Consider the following 24075-nt stretch of genomic DNA (forward strand, 5'->3'; position numbering starts at 1 on the left):
TTTACTATCAAATAAACTGGTTGGATTTGAAGCTGGTGTTGTGAGACTTGTTACTGTGTTTACCCCAGTCCAATGCCTGCACCTCTACATAATGGAATTGTCAGTGCAGGCTGGACTGGCCTCCTTCTGCATTGTAGGGATTCTAGGAAACTGATCTTTAATTGTTGAAGAGTTGGTAATATAGTGGTGCCTCTATATTCTTTTGAATGTTATAATGGAGAGCAGAACTGTGCACGGCGCTAAACGTAAGGAATGGTATCTTTTGTTTGTAGAAAGAGAGGCATTCATCAAAATTGGCTCTTTCTTGCGATTGGAGAGATGCGGATCTGAGCTTAACTGATTCATATCTGCAGAGGGGCCCATTCCAGTGGGGAAATTGCAGTCATTCCAGACTTTCTTTCAGGCCCCGCTCGCTAACGCTGCAGAGAGAGACAGGAAGGCAGCACAAGCTGATGGAGACCCGGGCACTAATGCGGGAGTTGGTGCTTTAGGCAGGGAGGAAACGGGAGAAGTTCAGGGCAACCCAGAGAGAGAACGGGAGCTCAACAGAGGCAGTTCCAGGAGACTTTCAGATGGCGTCTGATGTGAGGCAGAGGAGAAGACAGAGGGACGGGGAAGGGGAGCCGGGAGAGGAAGGAAATGGGGCGGCCAAAAGCAGGAGAGGACCCGCAAAGAGCAGCTTGTTCCTGGGCATCGCGCTGCTGCTGCTACTGCTGGGAGCTGGAGGATGGAAATATTACCGCGACTATGACAGAGCCACACAACAAGTAAGAGGGAAACTGGCCTAATGCTGCTGTCTCTGGGATAATTGTTCTTTTTTTTTGGGGGGGGGTGGTGGGAGGAGGGGGTTGTTTATTGATGGGATAAAAAGTTCAATTAATAAAATAAAGGGGGACACTGGGGGGAGGGCTGGAGAGGTGAAAAGTTAGTCGTTTTGGCTGCGTTTGTGTGCAGAGAGCCAGGGGTGGGGGGAGAGGAGCTTGGAAAGGTTCACGTTTCACACGTACCCCTCCATAACAAGCCAGGGACTGCCTCATTTCCATTGCAACCTCCAGCTCCATACAATGTTTGTCTGCACACACTGCCTTTTCTGTTATGTGGCTGGGACCTTCATAAAATATGAGACGTGTATTTAGTTCAGATCTTGTAAGGTCTGAAAGTTCTTGCCATTTATACTGTAACAAATTTCGCCCCCCCCCCAACAAACTTTGGCTGGTGTCTGAGCTACGTATTTGCCACATTTTGAGCCTGAACTTAGCTGAGCTTCTAATCCAACACTTACCAACATTTTATATCCCCACTGTGGGTGGCATAGTGGTTAGCACCAGGGACCCAGTTCGATTCCTGTGTGGAGTTTGCATGTTCTCCCCATGTCTGCGTGGGTTTCCTCCATGTGCTCTGGTTTCCTTCCACAATCTGAAAGACATTAGGTGTATTGGCCTAAATTCTCCCTCAGTGTACTCAAACAGGAGCCAGAGTGTGGGGACTAGGGGATTTTCACAGTAACTTCATTGCAGTGTTGATGTAAGCCAACTTGTGACACTAATAAATAAACTGTAAATTTTTAAACTTTAATGTCCCCCCCTATCCTGGCTGGTTTGTTGCTGAAACCCACATTCATGCCTCTGTTGCCCCTGGCCAGGTCTGTGACTTAAGGATGCCTCCCCCGCATGGCCTACCATCTTGGAGCCTCTAAACAAGAGGACAAGAGTTGAATTATAAGGAGAGGCTGGATAGACTGGAACTTTTTTCCCTGAGGCTTTTCATAGAGGCTTAGGGGCGATCTTAAAGAGGTCTATAAAATAATGAGGGGCATAGATCTGCCAGATAATATCTTTTCCCAAAGGGAGGGGAGTCTAAAACATAAAGACGTAGGTTTAAGATGAGAGGAGAAAGTTACAGAAGGGTCCAGAGGGACAGTTTTTCACTCATCCAGTGGTGTGTCTGGAACAAGCTGCCTGAGGTAGTAGTAGAGGTGGGTGCAATTTTGTCTTTTAAAAAGCATTTAAACAGTTACATGGGTAAAATTAGTACAGAGAGATATGGGCCAAACGCAGGCAGTTGGGACTAGCTTAGTGGTAAAACTGGGCAGCATGGACAAGTTGGGCCAAAGGGCCTGTCTCCATGTGATAAACCTCAATCACTCTATGACCTGGTTAAATCCCATTTGCTCATCACCTCCATGTTCGCTGACATATGTTGGCCTTGTGTAGTTTCGTATAGTTTAAGTTTTAAAGTTTATTTATTATTGTTACAAGTAGACTTACATTAACGCTGCAATGAAGTTACTGTGAAAATCCCCTCGTCATTACACTCTGGCGCCTGTTCGGGTACACTGAGGGAGAACATTGCTTGGCCAAAGCATGTCTTTTGGATTGTGGGAGGAAACCGGAGTACCCGGAGGAAACCCGTGCAGACACGGGGAGAATGTGCAGACTCTGCACAAACAGTGACCCAAACTGGGAATTGAACCCAGGTCCCTGGCTGACGAAGGGAACACTTAATCATATAATACCTAACACCAGGATATCTAGCTGCTAAATATTTTAATATAAGGTTTGAGAATAAAATGGGCATTTAAATGTAAAGCTAATAAGCCTGTCAATATTAAATTGTAAAACTGAAGGACTGACTGGGTCAGTAAATTAGCTAAAACATGAAACTCGGCTACCATGTAACTTGAATATGGTACAATTATGAAATCATGCATTGTTTAAAGAAATAAATAATATAATTTTGTATTCGAGGACAGGGAGACCAAAAACTTGGATTGGGAATTCTGCCAGGTGACTTGGCCCTTATCTTGCAGTTTTGTCTACCCCACAAAATGCTGAATAAAATTATAGTTTTATATTGCTAAGCAACCAGGAAGCCATTTTGTTTGAGGAGTGTGCTTCCGACAGTTGAATGAACAAATGGCAAACTACAATGTAAAGTGTCAGATTATAATTCAGCATGTCTTTTGGACTGTGGGAAGAAACTGGAGCACCCAGAGGAAACCCACGATGACATGGGGAGAATGTGCAAACTCCACACGGACAGTGACCCAAGCTGGGAATCGAATCTGGTCCCTAGCGCTGTGAGGCAGCAGTGCTAACCACTGTGCTGTCCACATGTTCTATTTCTATGTTTTAGTTTTAAAATTAAAGTTTTATTATGCTTTGCAAGAGCTAACTTATCAAAGATGCTTTTTAAAACTTTCCAAAGTAATCTGGCTGACAAAACAGAATTCCCCACTACACTGGCGCTGTGAGGGGGCAGCACTAACCACGGTGTCACCGTGCTGTCCTTGTGACACCAGTTGCCTCCAGATTGGGAAGAGGGAGGCAGGGGGGGTAATAAATAGAAAAACTATTGTCGATGTTATCAGCTGGTCAGTATTGGCAGGTCTGTTCATATAAGTTAGACTAACACTGGCCAGGCGTGGCTGCAAACTCTTGTGAGGATCATGCATGAAGAATCTCCATGTGGCTTAAGTTATTGGAGAAGAAACTTAGAAGAATCATTGTGAACAAAATCTAAACTCATTTTATTATGTGGAGTGGTTTCAATTTGTGGTTCAATGTTATCTACATTTAAGATATAATATTTATCTCCTAGAAAGATGCTCTGAAATCTCTTGGCAGCGAAGGATTCTTCCTGTTTTCCTCATTTGACGCCAATAATGATCTGTACCTCAGTCCAGAAGAGTTCAAGCCTCTAGCTGAAAAGCTAACAGGTACAGTCTGGCCACATTCTAGATGAAAATTGTCTATAAACAGTCTGCAGCATTGTTTAACGTATGAATGCAATTGATTGTGGCCGCTTTACTGTGCAACGCAAAAAAATTAAAGTTTATTTATTAGTCACAAATAAGGATCACATTAAGAGTGCAATAAAATTACTGTGTAGTTCCTCTAGTTGCCACATGCTGGCACCTATTCGGATCAATGCACCTAACCAGCACATCTTTCGTGATGTGGGGGGAAATTGGAGCACCTGGAGGAAACCCACGCAGACGGGGAGAATGTGCAAATTCCGCACAGACGGTGATCCATTCTGTCCACCTGTGGGCTCCACTCTCAAGGAGCTATGAACATGTACCCCTTGATCTCTTTATTCTGTAACTCTCCCCAACATCCTACCATTAACTGAGTAAATCCTGCCCTGGATCAATCTACCAAAATGCATCACCTCGCATTTATCTAAATTAAACTTCATCTGTCATTCGTCAGCCCACTGGCCCAATTGATCAAGATCCCGTTGCAATCTTTGATAACTTTCTTCACTGTCCACTATGCCACCAATCTTGGTGTTATCTGCAAACTTACTAACTATGCCTCCTATATTCTCATCCAAATCATTAATATAAACGATAACAATGAATCCAGCACTGATCCCTGAGGCACATCGCTGGTCACAGGTTTCCAGTTTGAAAAATAACCCTCTACAACCGCCTGTCTACTGTCAAGAAGCCAATTTTGTATTCATTTGGCTACCTCACCCTGGATCCCGTGAGATTTAACCTTATGCAATAACCTACCATGCAGTACCTTGTCACAGTCCATGTAGACAACATCAACTGCACTGCCCTCATCTACCTTCTTGGTTACCCCTTCAAAAAACTCAATCAAATTTGTGAGACGTGATTTTCCACTCTCAAATCCATGCTGACTGTCCCTAATCAGCCGTTGCCCCTCTAAATGCCTGTAAATCCTGTCTCTCAAAATACCTTACAACAATTTATCCACCACTGATGTGAGGCTCACTGGCCTGTAGTTCCCAGGCTTTTCCCTGCAGCCCTTTTTAAACAAAGGCACAACATTTGCCATCCTCCAATCTTCAGGGACCTCATCTGTGACTGTCGATGATTTAAATATCTCCGCCAGGGAACTTGCAATTTCCTCCCTAGCCTCCCACAATGTCCTGGGATACACTTCATCAGGTCCCAGGAATTTATCTACCTTGATGCGCTTTAAGACTTCCAGCACTACCTCCTCTGTAATATGTACACTCCTCAAGGCATCACTAGTTCTTTCCCCAAGTTCCCTGACATCCATGCTTTTCTCAACAGTAAATACTCTTGAGAAATGTTCATTTAGGGTCTCACCCATTTCTTGTGGATCCGCACATAGATAACTTTGTTGATCCTTAGAGGCCCTACTCTCTCCCTAGTTACTCTTTTGGCCTTAATGTATTTGTAGAAGCACTTTGGATTCTCCTTTGCCTTATCTGCCAAAACAATCTCATGTCCCCTTTTTGCCCTCCTGATTCCTCTCTTAACTCTACTCTTCAAAGAATTCATTTGATCCCAGCTGCCTATGCATGTCATGTGCCTCCTTCTTCTTCTTGACCAGGGTCTCAATATCCTGAGTCATCCAGGTTTCAGGGATGTATTTACCCTGAACCCTGTTCAAAACATTTTTGAAAGCCTCCCACTTACCAGACGTCCCTTTGCCTTCCCACAGACTCCCCCAATTAACTTTTGAAAGTTCCTGCCAGGTGCCATCAAAATTGGCCTTGCCCCAATTTAGAATTTTAACTTTTGGGCCAGGCCTTTCATTCACCATAGCTATCTTAAAACTAATAAAATTATGGTCACTGGTTCCAAAGTGATCCCGCACTAACACTTCTGTCACTTGCCCTTCCTTATTTCCCAAGAGGAGGTCAAGTTTTGTCCCCTCTCTAGTCGGGCCATCCAGATGCTGAATGAGAAATTCCTCCTGAATGCACTCAAGAAATTTCTTTCCATCCAACCCTCTAATACTACGGCTGTCCCAGTCAACGTTGGGAAAGTGAAAATCCCCGATTATTATCACCCTATTTTTTCTTGGAGCCATCTGTAACCTCCTTACATACTTGCTCCTCGATTTCCTGCTAACTATTTGGGGGCTGACAGTACAACCCTATCAAAGTGATTTCCCCCTTCTTATTTTCCAGTCCTACCCATGTAGACTCAGTGGCCAAACCCTCAGATATATATCCCCTCTCAGTACTGCTGTGATGTTTTCCCTAATCAACATCGTGAGTGAGTCAGTGTTACGTCTAAACTCTTTCAGCTGTGCTTTATTTTGTACAGGTATTGCCTCGCCGCCTGATTTTGAGAGCAGTGAGGAACTGGATCCTAACTCAGAAATGCTGACGATCGAAGCAAGATTTCAGCCTCTGATATTGGAAACTATGACTAAGAGTAAAGACGGGTTTCTTGGAGTGAGTGAATCATGTCTCCCCCTTTCCACTGCTCTGACTGTGACTGTTGGGAAATTGTCTAGTTTAAGTCTGTGAAGCCTAGCGAAGCAAATGTCTTTCTAGAGATTATTTCGACACGCGACTGGAAAGTACAGGAGCTTTTGTTTATTTTATAAGTTAGTCCGACACCAATTTCTGCTTTCTGTAACTTCAAGTCATAATGCCCCATTTGTAACCTCTAAAACAGAACATCAAGGTCTTGTGGAGCAGAGGGTAACATTCCTGCCTCTGAACCAGAAGCTCTGAGTTCAAGGACTTGTCTCCAGGACTTGATAGTTGGTGCATTCAGACAGTTTGAGTATCTGACACATTGCTGTCACTGTGTGTCTAGGTGGTGAAGGGAGTGGATATTGAAAGTGGTGGACGGGGTGCCATTCAAATGGGCTGCTTTGCCGAGGATGGTGTTGAGTTTCTTGAATGTTGTTGGAGCTGTACTCATCCAACACACACTTGTGCCTTGTAGATGGTGGACAAACTATTGGCAAGTCAGGAATTGGGTTACTTGCCACAGAATTCCTAGTCTCTTGTAGCCACTCTTCTTACACGGATGGTCCAATTCAGTTTCTGGTAACACTCAAGATATTGATGAAGGAGAACTCACCAATTGAATGTCGAAAGGAGATGGTTAGATTCTCTCTTGTTGGAGATGGTTATTTCCTGATATATGCAGTGTGAAAATAAGACCCATTTGAATGAGGCGTTAGAGAGCTCACTGTGGAACCCAGCAAGGAATTAATGTCTTCAAGAAGCGAGGGGAGAAATATCCATGAGGAGGCACTAACCTGGGCCTTACTGGAGCCACCCCTGCCTCCATCATTCCAGCTTGGACAGACTACATCACTTTGTTGTTGCCTCGTACCATCTTCCCGACTAAATGTTGGGAGCAATTGATTCTTGATTGTCAGATCCTTATTTACTACATTGTGCTCTGAGCCAAGGAGACACTTCATAAACCGTAGGGATTCAACAATTTGCTTTCAAACATCACTAACTCTCAGTTCAGTTTTTCGTGAAGCTGTCTTCTTCAAATGACCAGACAACAGGCTGTGAAATTTTGCACCTTTCACTTTCCAAGTCCAGTTAATGAATTGCTAAATTATTTATTGGAATTTATATCGGGCTCTCTCGACGTAATCTGTCAGTGAAAAGGAAGAAAGCATCTCTGCCAAAACAATGTCATACAAGCTAGAGTAACATTTGCAAATTATATATTTTTAATTCTATAGAACAGTTAATCATATTTTACACGTCCCATTCAGCACAGTGGCGGTCTTGTGGTGCAGTGGCTGGTGTCCCTGCCTCTGAACCAGGAGCTCTGAGTTTGAACCCTACCTGAGGACTTGATGGTCAAGGAAGGTGTGATCATGAGATGGTCAAACAGATTGAATATCCTTCCAAACACGCTGATGGCTGGCAGATTTAAGATGAGATTAATAAACCTTTTTGATTCAGAGGCTATGTATTGTAAGTCCAAAACAACCTAATTGACCCTTGATTGGGCTTAGCTTTTTATTCTACAGATTGGGACAGTGAAGGAGAATTTAACTTTAAATTAACCAAGCCTCTGGAAAGATGTTGTTAAATGTTCTTTTTAAAAATTGTCACTTGGTGGTACAGAACTTGAATGTCGCTGGGAAAAAAAAGTTGTGTTGTCAAAGATTCTTGTCTTGCATGCATCAGGACAGAATCGCAAGCAGACCAAAATCTTACCTGACAGTTAACTGTACCCTGGTGCATTCTCCATGGCAATGCCTCTGCCAGTCAATGTCTACTTGCCAACCAGTCAGGACCCTCTTCTCAGGCAGTATAAATTATTGCACCCTTAGAGTTCCTGGGGCTTCCAGATGCATGCATGAAATGTCAGCGATCCACTTCCACCCTTGTACAGTGTGTTGTGTTTGATTTGATTTATTATTGTCACAGGTGTTGGCAAACAGCGAAAAGTGCTGTTTCTTGCGCACTATAGAGACAAAGCATACTGCTCATAGAGTATGCAGGGAAGAAGGAAAACAGAGGGTGCAGAATGTAGTGTTACATTCGTAGCTAGGGTGTGGAGAAAGATCAGCTTAATATGAGGAATATATATTTAAGAGAAAAGTAAGGAAATCCTGTGTATTTTCTGTGTTTCAGGTTTCTCACAGTGCGCTGTCAGCATTGAGAAACTGGGAGTCGGCAGAGATTCCCTCCAGCGTGTTTAGTAACAACATGTTTGAAGCCTTCCTCCCTCTTAAGAATGATGTGAAGCTGGGAGATGCATGGTGGATAATTCCCAATGAACTGACCATCTTCACAGGGTATCTCTCCAGTAATAGGTTTTACCCTCCAACACCACAAGGAAGAGAGGTAACAACACTGCCCTTTATTCTTTCCCTCCCCCTCGCGCTGTAATGTGCCTGAGCTTGTGCAGTCAACACACATTGATAGTTATTCAAGGACGATGCACCAATAATAACAATAATAATGACAACAATTCCCCTCATTATTTCCTTTTAATATTTAGTGATCAGCCATGATCTTATTGAATGGCAGGGCAGACTTGAGGGGCCGAATGGCTTACTCCTGCTCCTAGTTCTTCGTGTTAAATCTAGAATTTATAAGAGTGAGAGGTGATCCCGAAAATTCTAACAAGAGTTAGCGTGGTAGATCCAGAAAGAATGTTCCCGATGGCGGGGGGAGACCAGAACTATGGGTCATAGTTTGAGGATAAGCGGCCAACCTTTTAGAACTGAGGTGAGGAGAAATTTCTTCACCCAGAGGGTGGTGAATGTGTGGAATTCACTCCCACAGAATGTTGTTGAGGCCAAAATGTCATCTGATTTCAAGAAGAAATCTTCTAGCTCTAAGCCCCAAGATCTAGCTCTTGGGGCTAAAGGGATCAAGGGATATGGGGGGGAAGGGAGAACAGGATGTTGAATTTGATGATCAGACATGATTACAATGAATGGTGGAGCAGGCTCAAAGGGCCAAATGGCCTACTTCTAGTTTCTATGTTTCGATGTAATTAGCTACCTTAGTTACAGATGTTATGGAAGATTACCTGGTTTTTAAAAGAGTTTTTTCAGTAATGAGTAACATTATTCTTTAGTAATTGGCGCGTTGATATTTTCATGTGGAAAACTTATTTTACAGAAAGAGAATGGTTTAAAATTATTTTCCATCAGTTCAGTTTTGGGGCAGCAGCAGAACTACACCCCCATATTTTCCAGCCACCCTCCTGGCTCCGTGAGGCATGGGGGGACTAGGCCAGCTGTTTGGAGGCTGTCTCCTGGTGGCAGACCAGGGGTCCAGCGCTTCAAGCAGAATGGAGGCTCCCCTGGCCAACAGGGGTTCAGCTGCAGCCTTAGCCCGAAGTAACCTGACTGCTGAGGCCATTTCTAAATTTAAAAGTGTTAAAGGTTGGAATGAAGGCAAATCCTCTCTGTGGTGCTCTCTCTGCCTCAGACTCAGAGGCAAAACACAAGCATACTTGTTTTGATTTAGGTTACCAGTCTTGGAGCTTTCGAAAAGCCTCTGGAGAGACACTTCTTTTTTTCCACCAGACAGCAACTGTTCTTCACTTTAAAATGAAAATGAAACTGTTCCTTCCTGCAAGCTTAGCTCCTCCCATTAACCATGTAATTCTTTCCTCGTCAATCAATCCAATCAAAATTCACATGACTCTGCATACCTAATCTAAAATCCCTGGAGAACCTAAATAAACAAAAGGTCCATTAACTCTACAAAACAATACATTTTGAGCTAAAATCAATCATTTTCATTTGAACATATATCTGGGAAAACATGCATTTGAACTGCATGTTTTCCCAGATATGTTGACTCTTACAACAAAACACTGCGTCTTAAAGCAGCCCTACTTTAAATATGAATCTATCAAAACAGCACAATATCAACACAAAATACATCATATCTTTAATGCTGGTTTTGGTGAAAAAGATACATCCCTGTAGATTGGAGTCATTGAAATCATAGAATCTTACAGTGCAGAAAGAGGCCATTCAGCCCATTGACTCTGCACCGACAAGAATCCCATCCCATCCCAGGCCTTATCCCCACAACCCCACACATCTACCCCGCTAACCCCTCTAACTTACACATCCCGGGACACACTATGGACAATTTACCACAGCCAATAAACCTAACTCGCACACCTTTGGATTGTGGGAGGAAACCAGAGCTCCCGGAGGAAACACGGGGAGAACATGTAGACTCCACACAGACAGTAACCCAAATGGCACGGCAAGGTAGCACAGTGGTTAGCACTGCTGCTTCACAGCACGAGAGACTCAGGTTCGATTCCCGGCTTGGGTTGCTGTCTGTAAGGAGATTGTATGTTCTCCCCGTGTCTGCGTGGGTTTCCTCCCACATTCTGAAAGACGAGCTGGTTAGGTGCATTGACCTGAACAGGCACCAGACTGTGGCGACGAGGGGAATTTCACAGTAACTTCATCGCAGTGTTAATGTAAGCTTGTGACTAATAAACAAACTTTAAGAAAAAGCCAGGAATTGAACCTGGGTTCCTGACGCTGTGAGGTGGCAGTGCTAACCACCGTGCCACCCTCAAAGTCACTGTTTGTACATTCCATTACACGAGGTTTGTCCTTTTCAAACAGGTCATTATCCATAAACTTCTCAGTATGTTTCATCCACGGCCGTTTGTGAAGACCAGGTTTGCGTCCCAGGGTGCAGTGGCCTGTATCCGAGCAGTCAGTGAATCCTACTATGACATTGTGTTCAGGTGAGTGTGTTTCCTGTGCCAGCTCCACCGCTTGTCTCATAACTTTCTTCCTTGTTCCCTGTTTTTAAGTTGTTTTTGCCTCTGTTAGGTAATAACAGCTCGAAAATAACCCTTTGGCTGTAAAAAAAGGATTTTGGGGTCTCATAAAGGACAGTTTTTCAGGTGGATTCAGCCTTTCTTTATCAAATAATAGAACTGCAGGAACTGCCATCCAAGTTAAATGGTCGCGGTTTCCCTTTCACTGATGTTTTGGGGTTTTCATTAAATATACTACAAATACACACACTCCCTGCAAGCTATCTTCGAGAATGCACAGACGTCCCTGGATTTATGAATGTGTGAACCTGATACTAAATTTAGCCGTGCAAAATTCTCCCTCAGTGTACCCAACCAGGCGCCGGAGTGTGGCGGCTTGGGGATTTTCGCAGTAACTTCATTGCAGTGTTAATGTAAGCCCACTTGTAACACTAATAAGTAATTTTTTTAACAAATTAAAACTCTGCGCAGTTCTGACAAGATACTGTAGCCGTAATTTTACCACCTTTTCCTGTTCCGAGGCTCGCTGAACAGGCATTCTCCGCTGGCCTCGGGCGGGGATCTCACGAGCCTCGGGCAGACAAGGCAGTAAATTTCCGGGATATATCCTTCTGCGTTTAAGAACTGGAGGAAGGTAGCTGATAGTAGATGGTGGGGGGTGGGGTGGGGAGTCAGAGATGCTGTTACGAAAACGGGAGATGTTTCTGTCAGACAGAATGAATATCTTCTCTGTATCTTTTGGACAGGGAGCTGATGAGATGTGTTTACGTTTCAGGATCCATGCGGAATTTCAGCTGAATGAGCCTCCGGACTATCCTTTCTGGTTCACTCCAGGGCAATTTACCGGACACATTGTTCTTTCCAAAGATGCATCCCACATCCGCGATTTCTGGATGTATGTTCCCAATGACAGGTCGGTGTGATCTTCTGGTGGTCTTGCCCTGGACGATCATCAATAAACCTTCTCTTCACGAGTAACGTGCCTTTTTTTGGTTTGGTTCTGGAGTAAGTTCCCTTGTGTAAAGGGGGTCAGACTTGACGGAGTAGCAGCACTTTCAGTGTCAAAGTCAAAACATTTGAATCCCCCTTCAGTGACACACAGTGGTCAGCACCGCTGCCTCACAGCGCCAGGGACCCAGGTTCGATTCCTGACTTGGGTGACTCTGTGCAGGGTCTGCACATTCTCCCCGTGTCGGCATGGGTTCCCTCCAATTTCCTCTCACAGTCCAAAAGATGTGCTGGTTAGGTGCGTTGGCCGTGCTAATTTCTCCCTCAGTGTACCTGAACAGGCGCCAGGGTGCGGTGACATGGGGATTTTCACAGTAACTTCATTGCAATGTAAGCCCACTTGTAACACTAATAAATAATTTTCTAACACTTTAAGACTCTGTGCAGTTCTGACAAGTGCCACGTTGTTGACGGAGTTAGTAAACCCTGGTACCATTTGCCCTAAGGGTGGGAATGAGAAGATCCCATGGCACTGTTCAGGGAAGAGGACAGGAGTTGTCTCGATATCCAGATCATTATTTAATCTTCAGCAGCATCACTGAAACCGATTGTACGGTTACTGGTGAGAGCTTGCTGTCCGCAAATTGGCTGCTGCCTTTCCTACCTCACCAGAGTTTTCTTCCTTGCTCCCTTTCTCTCTTTCTCTCCTTTGCCCTTTTCTCACTCTCTGGCCTTTTCTCTCCATTTCTCTTTCTCTCTCCTTTCTCTTTTCCCTCTCTCTCTCTTCTACACGTGTGCAATCACATCAGAACTGACGCGGGAAACATTCCACCGCTGGAGATGTTTTTGTCCCGAATTCGGATAACAATGATCTGCTCGCGGAAGAAAACATACAGAAATCGCACAAAACCCACTCCGTGCTGCCCAGGGCCTGCCAGAATGTCTGACACTCTTTCTCTTGCTCTGGGTGGTAATTCTCTCTGAGGGATGCTCTGAGCTTCTTGTCGCATTTGCCTCGATCTTGTTTCGTTCCCACTGTTGGCCCAGAGAGAAAGGGGATTGAAATTCCAAGCTGGAGGACACCCCGCTGAATAAGAGCGAGAGAGGAGACAGGAGGGAGTAATTCACAGAGTCCCTACAGTACGGGAGAAGCCATTCAGCCCATCGAGTCTGCACTGAGTCTCAGACAGAGTGGCCTGAACCCTACCACCTCGTCCGCCATGGAATCAGCGCGGGTGGGCGTTCCGGCAACGGGAATCTCTGTCGACCTCGAGCAGGAATTCCCGGGTTCGGTGGGGTTTCCTCCACCCAGGCCCCTTCACCTTGATTCTGTTCATTTTTTAAAAAAATTAATTCAGCTTGGAATTCCATTCCCTTCTATTTGGGGAAAAATAACGTGTTATTCCTTCCGTCCATATCTGTGCACAGGCCCCGTTTGCGTTTCTGATGTGAGGCAGACTAGATAGCGATGGTCACAGCTGGTTGGTGCTGCACTGAACATCTGGATGGGCTTGTGAAGACAAATGCCAATAAACGAGGGTGATGGCTGCCAAAACACTGGCGCTCGGAAACCCAGCAGCACAAATGGAAGTGTAAAATACTAGAGAATAACAGAGCTTGTCAACTTCCTGCTGACACGCAAGCTTCCAGCCGTCATCTTATTAATTAGTGGGCCCCCTCCCTCCCCGCTGTGGGTCTGGGAAGGATGCCTGTTTCCCCCGCCACACCCTCACTGCTTCTCAGTTGTAAATCCTCTCACATTTTCCTTCCTCTTTTAATTCATTCTCTCCCAGGCCTCCTTCCGACTTTAAAAGCCAAACCGGCGTCTCCGAATCTTGAATTGCCTCTTGTTCAGAGATGTCTACGAGATTATGAGGGACATGGACAGAGTGGAAGCTTTTCCCCAGGGTGGAAGAGTCAGTTACTGGGCGGTACAGGTTTAAGGTGCGAGGGGCAAGGTTTAAAGGAGATTTTTTACACAGAGGGTGGTGGGCGCCTGGAACTCGCTGCCGGGGAGGGGAAGTGGGTGTAATGGGAGCGGATACGGTGGTGGCTGTTAAGGGGCGTCTTGACAAATACATAAGATGGGAATAGAGGGATATGGTCCCCGGAAGGGTAGGGGGCTTTAGTTCAGGTGGGCAGCATGATCGGTGCAGGCTTGGAGGGCCGAAGGGCCTGTAATTTTCTTTGTTCTTTGTGTGCAGGTCAGGTGGATCGGCCGTGCTAACGTGCCTGTTAGTGTCTATCCCAGGATGTGTAGATTAGAGGGATTTGCTGTGGTAAATGTTACTGGGATAGCGAGAGGGCCTGGGTAAAATACTGGGCAGAATCTTACAGCCTCGCTCGGGTGAGTCTGGAAACTCCCACCCGAGGTCAACAGAGATTTCTGTTGCCAGAACCCTCGCCCGCACTGATTCCGTGGTGGGCAAGGTGGGTAAGTTCAGGCCACTCTGCCTGAGAATCAGTGCAGGCTCGATGGGCCAAATGGCCTCTTCCGTACTGTAAAGACTCAATGAATTACTTCCTCCTGTCTCCTCTCTTATTCAGTGGGGTCTCCTCCAGCCCTTCACCTTGATTTTGTTCTTTTTTTAAATGAAGTGTGCTTGGAATTTCAATTCCTAGGGTTCAGATACTCTGAACTGGGAGGCAGGTTCCAGCCGAAGATTAGGCAGGTGTTGGGTATCGATTGCAGGGCACATCAGCCGTGAGGCCTTCACTGGTTGAATTCCTTGACTTACATTTGGTGTTTAATAAGTCCTGAGCCAGATGGTGAAGAATGAATGGAAACACTAATCTTTTTTTTGGTGATAGGCATATTTACAGAATGCAGCATTATATATGGCTATCTAGTACACAGAGTCCCAGCGGTCTCTCTTTATAAATCCTCTAGGTCCTTAATTTAACAACACCTGTATTCATAATTAAGGCCAACAGTTGGGCTTTGCCAATGCCCATCCAATTGTAACTGACAAGGATAACTTCAGTCCCTGGGTGTGCGGTGGCACAGTGGTTAGCACTGCTGCCTCACAGCGCCAGGGACCTGGGTTCAATTCTGGCCTTAAATCACTGTCTAAGTGGAGTTTGTACATTCTCCCCATGTCTGCGTGGGTTTCCTCCGGGTGTTCCGATTCCTCCCACACTCCAAAGATGTGCGGGTTAGGTTGATTGACCATGCTATATTGCCCCTTAGTGTAGGGTAGTCATGGTGGCACAGTGGTTAGCACTGTTGCCTCACAGCGCCAGGGACCTGGGTTCGATTCCTGGCTCGGGTCACTGTCTGTGTGGAGTTTGCATGTTCTCCCCATGTCTGCGTGGGTTCCCTCCGGGTGCTCCGGTTTCCTCCCACAGTCCAATGATGTGCAGGTTAGGTTGATTGGCCATGCTAAATTGCCCCTCAGTGTCAGGGGATTACAGAGAAAGGATCTAAGTGGGATTGTGGTCGGTGCAGACTCAATGGGCCAAATGGCCTCCTCCTGCACTGTAGGGATTCTATGACTCTCCAAGTTTTCTATATTGCCAATTCCAGCACCCAATAACTGTACAGAAAGGCCAGCGCCTTTAATAACTTGTATATATCTTTAATCTATACCAGGTCCCTGAATGTGGATATGGAGTGGATACGTGGAGCAGGTGAAGGTAGCAACATGGAGGTGGACATTGGTTACATGCCGCAGGTTTGTCACGCTCCTGTATGGAGGAACGATTCAATAGAGGTATTCAAAATAACATCAGGCTTGGAGTAAATCAGGAGAAATTGGGCAGTAACCAGGAGACACAGATAGACAAACACAGCAGGAGATAAGATTCTTCTTTTAAACAGGGAGTTAGAGGGCACAGCCTGAAAGGGAAGCAGATTCAATCGTAACTTTCCAAAGGGAATTGAATATATATTTGAAAAGGGGAAAAAATATCAGGAATATGGGGAGAGAGTGGATCGCCTCAAAGAGCCAACACTTATACGATGAGCTGAATGGTCTCCTGACCTGTGTGGGCAGAATTGTCCCCTCCTTCCCACCACGGGAGGTGGGACACGGACAATGAAACGGTCCATTGACCTCGGGTGGGATTTTCCGGCCTTGGGACGAGCGTGGAAAATCCCACCCTGTGATTCCATGAAGTTGGCACCTGTTGATAGGGGGAGAGGAGAGACGACCTGAGGCCTCTTTAAAGTCTGTTTCTGGGTTTCTGATTCCAATTTCCTGGAGGAAAAAAGTTTTGTGGTGAGCTTTTCTTGGAGAACGAATCCCTTTAACTCTCATTCTTAAATTAATTTAGGACAAGCGACGAAGGGTGAATGAACCCCTCGTTTGTGAAATAAAATAACGATACCTTAAACCGCATTCTCAGCGTTCTGATAAGGAACAGCTTTTACGAGGAAAATAGGCTTTCAGCTTTAACCAGATACAATCAATGGCATGTGGGGGAGGAGACTGTAACAGAATCTTAAGCCTCATTGTTAAAGGACAGCTTGGTAGTTCCATTAGAGAATGCAGTGGGGGAACTGTCCCGGTGATTGAGTGCCTGAGCAGGCCTGCTTATCCACTGCCTCTTTCAGAAGGGGAATGGTTACCAAGGCGCTGCTGTCTCTATTCAATCTTCCCCACGCTCCTAGGGTGAGCATTGTCGAGTCACTGTTTGCTGTACATCAGCGGCTGGCATCCTCAGTAACCACCTGATCTAATATTGCTGCGTCCCGCTTAACAATAGCCGGGTTCGACGCGATGGACTCTAATGCAACTCGACTCGCGTCGGAGAGCTGTGGGTTTTGAAACCAGTTCAGAAGTCTGGCTAAGTGTGAGGATTGATCAGTTTGTGACGTGGGAGGCAGGAGTGTGTCGGGCTGGAAGGGAAGCAGGCAGCTCTGTAGCGGCGGAGAGTCGTCTCACACTTCCTCCGATGGCTGCCTTTGCCCCGCAGTGTGGCCTGGGCTGTTTTGTTTTGCTTCCCCTAAGTGTCTGTCCGCCTGTCTGTGATGCAGATGGAGCTCAGAGCCAGAGGCCCTTCCATTCCCAATGTTATTGTGGACGAGAGTGGTCACGTGATCGACAGTGTGGCTACTTCGGGGGAACCCATTCAGTTTATTTTCGAGGACATTGTCTGGCAATCAGAAATCGGCTTCGAGCAGGCTGCCAACATTCTGGAGACAACCATGTACCCGTTTAAGAAGGTAATGAGCGAATGGAATTGAGGTGATTTTTTTTGTCTGTGTGCTGACGATTCCACACACAGCACTGAAACAGAAATTTCCATTTCCAGGTGTCATATCTTCCTTTTACTGAGGCCTTTGCTCGTGCAAGGATGGAAGATAAACTTGTGCATTCCATATTACTCTGGGGCGCGCTCGATGACCAGTCTTGCTGAGGTGAGTCCTGCCTTTCAATCCCTCGAGCTTTTAAGAGTTGATCCATTCTCCACATTCAGGCAGCAGTGGTATTTACTGCCCATTCCCAGTTGGGAAGGTGGTGGCCTGCGACTTCCCCGCAAAACTGCACAGAATCCCAGAGACTCCCACCCAGCCGGCACCCAAATCGACCCCTTTACATTACTGCACGTGACAGGGCTGTGCAAAGCAATTTTTATTTTGTTAGTGTCGCAAGTAGGCTTAGATTAACACTGCAATGAAGTTATTGTGAAAATCCCCCTAGTTGCCACGCTCCGGCACCTGTTCAGGTTACATTGACGGAGAGTTCAGCGTGGCCAGTGCACCTAACCCGCACGTCTTGGGAGCACCCAGAGGAAACCCACACAGACATGGGGAGAAGGTGCAGATTCCACACACTCGGTGACCCAAGCTGGGAATTGAACCTGGGTCCCTGGCGCTGTGCTAAGCACCGTGCCGCCCCCACAATTTAAAGAGCCCACGCCCTCAAACAAATCCCTCCTGCGCTCCAAGCAAAAACGGGGTATGAGGGGAATGAGCCATCTTTTTGAACTGTTGCAGTTGGTGCGTCAGATGTACTTCTGCATCGCTGTTGGGCAAAGATACTGGGATGCTTCTGATAGATTCCCTACAGTGCAGAAAGAGGCCATTTGGCCCATCGAGTCTGCACTGGCAACAATCCCACCCAGGCCCTATCCCCGTCACCGCACATATTTACCCCGTTAATCCCTCTAACCTGTACATCCCGCAACACAAAGGGTCAATGTAACATGGCCAATCCACCTACCCCCCCCTGCGCATCTTGGGACTGTGAGAGGAAACCAGAGCTCCCGGAGGAAACCCAGACAGACATGGGGAGAAGGTGCAAACTCCACACAGACAGTGACCCAAACCGGGAATTGAACCCAGGTCCCTGGAGCTGTGAGGCAGCAGTGCTAACCACCGTGCCGCCCACTGGGACAAAGTGAGGGAGAATCGTGGAGAGAACAATGACCTTGGTTTGAGATCATACAGCTCTTAGTGATGAAGAGAGCAAAGTTTCTGCTCCTCATCTTAATTTTTAGGTGTCTGCTTGATCTAGAAAAGGAAAAGAGATTATAAAATTCTGCACAACCTATTCCCTTTGCCACCGAACACAGGACTTGGCAATAGGAGGAGGCGATTTGGCCCTTCCAGCTTGTTCCACTATTCAATAAGACTTGTGATCTCAGCTCCACTTTGTCTCACACACACACACACCCACACACACATCCCCCCCCCCCCCCCCGCCCCAGTAATGCTTGGCTACATCTGTCCAAGTCGCCTTATCCCAGCCTTGCTGCTTTCCGGGGAAGATAACCTCACAGAGTAACGACGCAATGTATTTATCCCTCATATTTATTTAATCACCTCGATCCCTTCCTGTGGGAGCGGGGTCCACCTTCTCACCGCTGCCTGGGGAAGGAAGTTCTTTCCCAATTCCCGACGGGATTTCTGAGTGATTATTTTATTGACGGCCTCTCATTCTGATATTCCCCAAAACAGTCTCTCTACGTCCACATTCTTTCACCATCCTAAAGATCTCTGTTTGGGCGTCCCTCAACCGTTTCTTTTTCAGGAGAAAAGAGATCCAGCCTTTTCACGGAATACTACAGTTCAGGAGAGGCCTTTCGGCCCATCGAGTCCGCACTGACCCATGCCCTGACCTGCCCATCTAATCCTTGAATGTTAGGGTGAGCCAAGTACTCATCCAGGTGCTTTTTAAAGGATGTGAGGCATCCCGTCTCCGCTCCCAGGCAGCGCATTCCAGACCGTCACCACCCTCTGGGTAAAAAAGCTTTTCCTCAAATTCCACCTCCCCACCCCTCACTTTTAACTTGTGTCCCTTCCAATCTGAGATAACCTCGCAGTTAGAATTGTAAAATCCCTACAGTGCAGAAGGAAGCCATTCAGCCCATTAATTCTGCACCGACTCTCCAATACAGCATCTTACTCAGGCCTGCCCACCCCACCTTATCCCCATAACCCCATGCATTTACCATGGCTAATCTACCAAACCATCTCTGAGATCATCCCCTGTATCCCCCACCCCACCGCTTTCTCCAGTGTCCGTGGGGAGAATGGGCAGACTTTGCCACAGTGGTAAGGGAATAGTTCAGCTGCCAGCCCCAGCTCTGCTACCCTGTGAGGGTTGGATTTGTAACCCAGTGCAAGGTGCGATACTCGTCCTGACGCACTGTCAGGTGCTCGCGGTCATATTAACTTTATTTCCTTCTGCTTACGCAGGATCAGGGCGGACTCTGCGGGAAAGTGTTCTCGAGAGTTCGCCCGTCCTCTCTCTGCTGAACGAGAGTTTCATCAACAGCTGGTCCCTGGTCAAGGAACTGGAGGATCTGCAGGTAAATCACCAAGGAGTTTGATGGGAGTAAGTAATGACAGCCAGTGAATCAACAGAGGACAGGGTAAACTCTGGGTTCAGGCGAGATCTGTAGAGCTGAAATGAATCATAGAATCACTACAATGCAAAAGAAGGCCATTCAGCCCATCGAGTCTGTACCAACCACAATCCCAACCAGGCCCTATTCATGTAACCTCACATATTTACCCTGCTAATCCCACTGACATGAAGGTCGATTTAGCATGGCCAATCCACCTAACCTGCACGTCTTTGGACTGTGGGAGGAAACCACGGAGGAAACCCATGCAGACACGGGGAGAATGTGCACCCTCCACATAGACAGCGACCCAAGGCCAGAATTGAACTGGGGTCCCTGGCTCGATAAGGCAGCAGTGCTAACCACTGTGCTGCCCCAAATGAACGAATTCCACAGGTTCTAAACGCTGACAAGAGTAAACTGGGGGAAACGAATGAAGAATGGTAAAATAAAGTTTATTTATTAGTCACAAGTAAGGCTTATATTACTTACATTAACACTGCAATAAAGTTACTGTGAAATTCCCCTAGTCACTGCACTCTGGCACCTGTTTGGATCAATGCACCTAACCAGCACACCTTTCGGATTGTGGGAGGAATCCGGAGCACCCGGAGGAAACCCATGCGGACACGAGGGAGAATGCGCAAACTCCACACAGACAGTGACCCGAGCTGGGAATCGAACCTGGGTTCGATTCCCAGCTGTTAGTGCGGCAGCAGCACTAACCACTGTGCCACCATGCGGCTCTAATTCTGTGCTCACGCAGTGATTGCTGCAGTAGTATTGCTCCGTGAAGATGCCCAGATTGACCCCTCTCCCCCATTCCATTCCTTCCTCTACAGGGAGAAGCCAGGATTTTCTGCTCCACGTCTCCACTTGCACCCACTCCCCCAAGTCAGCCGCAAACTCGTGTGGGGAACGATGGACGTGGATGCATTCGTGGTGCTGCAGGTTTCTACATCCTGTTGTGCCACAGGGCTGCCCAACAGGACCTGCTCTGCGTCATAACCGGAGCACCCGGAGGAAACCCACGTGGGGAGGGTGGGGAGAACATGCAGACTTCACACAGACATGACCCAAGCCAGGAATCGAACCTGGGTCCCTGGAGCTGTGAGGCAACAGTGCTAACCATTGTACTGCCCCTGTTTGTAAAATTTGTGCCGATGTGTTAACATGCTCAGTGCGATCTCGGCCCAGTGCTGCTGAAGGGGAGTTTGCCTCCTCACTTCTTGAAGATTGTAATTGGGCAAAAATGTTCTTTTGGCGAAGGTTGGGGGAACATTCTGTGTGTTGTGATGGACCTTCTTGCAAATGAAAGTAAATGTGTTTCTGGTTTGAGGACTTGGACTTTTTTATCCTCCTCAGAGAAACCAAGAAGATGAAGGTAACGCCAAGTTAGCCAGCCTGCATTTAGAATTCTACAGTTTCCCTGTCGAGATGATGATAGCTTTACCAAATGGCACAGTGGTAAGTCCTGGTGTTTGTTTATGAAGCAATAATGGTTATTGTTCCGTGTTTAAAGCTAGAAATCCCCTATATTCTCTTCTCCACAGAGTGTTTTTGGAAAAAAACTAAAACCTTGGTCAGGCTGCAGTTGGAGCATTGCGTTCAGTTCTGGTCACCACATGACCAGAGAGACATGGAAGCTTTGGAGACAGTGCAGAGAAGGTTCACCCGGATGTTGCCTGGTCTCGAGGGGGTTAGCTATGCGGAGAGGTTGAATAAACTAGGATTGTTTTCCCTGGAAAGACGGAGGCTGAGGGGAGATTGGATAGGGATCCACAAAATAATGACAGGCACAGACATGCTGGATAGTCAGAGGCTTTTTCCCAGGTTGGAAGTGTCAATTACAAGGGTTCAAGCTGAGAGGGGGAAAGTTTAAGGGAGATATGGGGGGGAAGTTTTTCACATGGAGAGTGGGGAGTGTCTGGGAAGCGCTGCCAGAGGAGGTGCCGGAAGCAGGCACATTAAAAACATTTAAGAGATACCTGGAGGGGTACATGAATAGGGAGGGAATAGAGGGATATGAGTTGGGTAAGGGCAGAAGATTTTTTTAGTTTGGGCATCATTAGATGGGCTTTAGATTGACTTTCACAGTTTGGCGCAACATCGAGGGCCGAAGGGCCTGTACTGCGCTGTAATGTTTTGTGTTCTATCATGGTCAGTACAGGCTTGGAGGGCCGAATGGCCTATTCCTATGCTGTACTTTGTTCTTTGTGTTTAAAATGGTCATTAAACAGTTTGCACTTGGAGTGGTGATCCCACTATCGTTCGATAAATTGAGTAAAATCTGTTGCGATATTCAGTTATTGTGGTTTGAATTCCGCCCCTATTTGTAAGGTTTGTGGCGATGTGTTAACATGCTCAGTGCGATCTCGGCCCAGTGCTGCTGAAGGGGAGTTTGCCTCCTCGCTTTTTAAAGCTTGTAATTGAGCGAACGTATTCTTTTGGCGGAAGTTGGGGGAACATGCTGTGTGTTGTGATGGACCTTCTTGCAAATGAAAGTAAGTGTGTCCCTGGTTTGAGGACTTTTATCCTCCTCAGAGAAACCAAGAAGATGAAGGTACCGTCCCTCTTTGTAAAGTTTGGAAAGCGCCTTGTGACAAATAACTCACTTTTCAGCAATCAAATCCGTGAAAGTATGCACTTGTCCCTCATTGATACCTTTCCACTTCAGTGTTCTTGCTGTTCTTTACTGAAGGTGTTGACTTGATGCATTGTGCTTTGCTGCCCTGCAGTCACTGGGCCGCCATGCCCATGTTGTGAGGTTGGGCGATAGGGGCTGCTCTTCCAACTGGAGCTGACACAAGTCAGGAGGGAGTAGAAGGAGCTTTACTTTGCATCTTGGCTGTGTTCGATCTGATGTCAGCGTGCCTGGCGCTGACGTTGAGTTCCTGGAAAGGGAGGTGTGCGCCTCCAAACTGGGAAACATCCCTGGGAGGTCTTAAGCAGGTGGATTTGACAGAATTCTTTCACAGTGGTCAAGAGGACAGCAAATATATTGAAGGCCTTTTCTGAGAACTGAGATACAGGACTTTATAGTTATGAAATAATTCAATCGGATAGACGTAAAGAGGGTATTTCCACTTTTGGGAGAGTTCAAGGTTAATCATAGAACCCCTACGGTGCAGAAGGAGGCCATTCAGCCCATCGAGCCTGCATTGACCACAATCCCACCCATGCCCTATTCCCGTAACCACACATATTTACCTGCCAATCCCCTGACGCTAGGGTTAATTTAGCACGGCCAATCAACCTACCTCACACATCTTTGGAGAATGGGAGGAAACCCCATGCAGACATGGGGAGAACGTGCAGACTCCGCACAGACAGTGACCCTAGGCCGGAATTGAACATGGGTTCCTGGTGCTGTGAGGTAGCAGTGCTGACCACGGTCACCGTGCCGCCTCTGTAATTAATCTGCTAGCCCCACTGACCGTAAGGGACAATGTTAACATGGCCAATCCACCTAATCCGCAAATGTTTGGAGTGTGGGAGGAAACCCAAGGGAACGCAGACAGACACAGAGAGAATGTGCAAACTCCACACAATCACCTGAGGCTGGAACTGAATCCAGGTTCCTGGCGCTGTGAGGCAGCAGTGCTAACCACCCTTAAAGATCATAAATATAAGGTAATCATTAATAAACACAGTAAGGAAGTCTGGAGAAATTTCTTCACCCAGAGAGTTGTGAGAATGTGAATCTAGGTACCATGTGAGGTGTATTTAAGGTGAAGCTCGGGCAAATACACGAGGGAGAAAGAAGTATGTTGCTGGGGTGTGATGAATTTGGGTGGGAGGAGGCTAGTTTGGATAATAAGCGCTAGTATATGATGGGCTGAATGGCCTATTTCTGTGCTGTAAGATTTGATGCCGCATTTTATTCCCCGGCACTAACCTGGCTCTCTCCGCTCAGATTCCCAATGTTGTGGTCAGCTGTGTTTGGATAACGAGCTGTGATTATTATTGGCAGATTCACCACATCAACGCCAACCACTTACTGGATATCACTTCAGTGAAGCTCGAGGACGTGGAGGCCAGTCTCTTCACCAGCTTGCCTCATTTCCAGGACCACGCTGTTTCGGCCTACGTCTCGTTTTTGAAGGAAGGGCTGGAAATAGCCAAACGTTTCGCTCCGTCCTAACTGGCGGGAATCCCGGCTGAACGAGTCTGCACCCCCGTTACAGCTTCTCCCCAGTTTTGTGTTGCGTGGTTTTAAATCTGATTCGCTGCTCGAGCAGAGAGCAGCGTTTCCCAGTGTCTCGCTGAGGTTGACATCTGCTTGTTGGACCTGCTTTTACCTGCACAGTGTCTGTGACGCGGGGGCGGGGGGG

General features: G+C 46.7%; 1 protein-coding gene across 1 annotated transcript; it reads left to right on the top strand.

Moving 5' to 3' along the window:
- Positions 1-244: 244 nt before the first annotated feature.
- On the top strand, positions 245-24074 carry selenon (selenoprotein N). The gene is made up of 12 exons (XM_080211356.1): positions 245-767; positions 3601-3718; positions 6059-6189; positions 8359-8571; positions 10839-10963; positions 11775-11912; positions 15540-15621; positions 16926-17114; positions 17204-17309; positions 19593-19705; positions 21107-21208; positions 23715-24074. Exons 1-12 carry the CDS (start codon positions 573-575, stop codon positions 23883-23885), a joined length of 1683 nt encoding a protein of 560 aa, XP_080067482.1. The 5' UTR covers positions 245-572; the 3' UTR covers positions 23886-24074.
- Position 24075: the final 1 nt, after the last annotated feature.

This window comes from Carcharhinus amblyrhynchos, chromosome 24, assembly GCF_965287045.1.
Source record: "Carcharhinus amblyrhynchos chromosome 24, sCarAmb.v2.hapA, whole genome shotgun sequence".
NCBI lineage: Eukaryota > Metazoa > Chordata > Chondrichthyes > Carcharhiniformes > Carcharhinidae > Carcharhinus > Carcharhinus amblyrhynchos.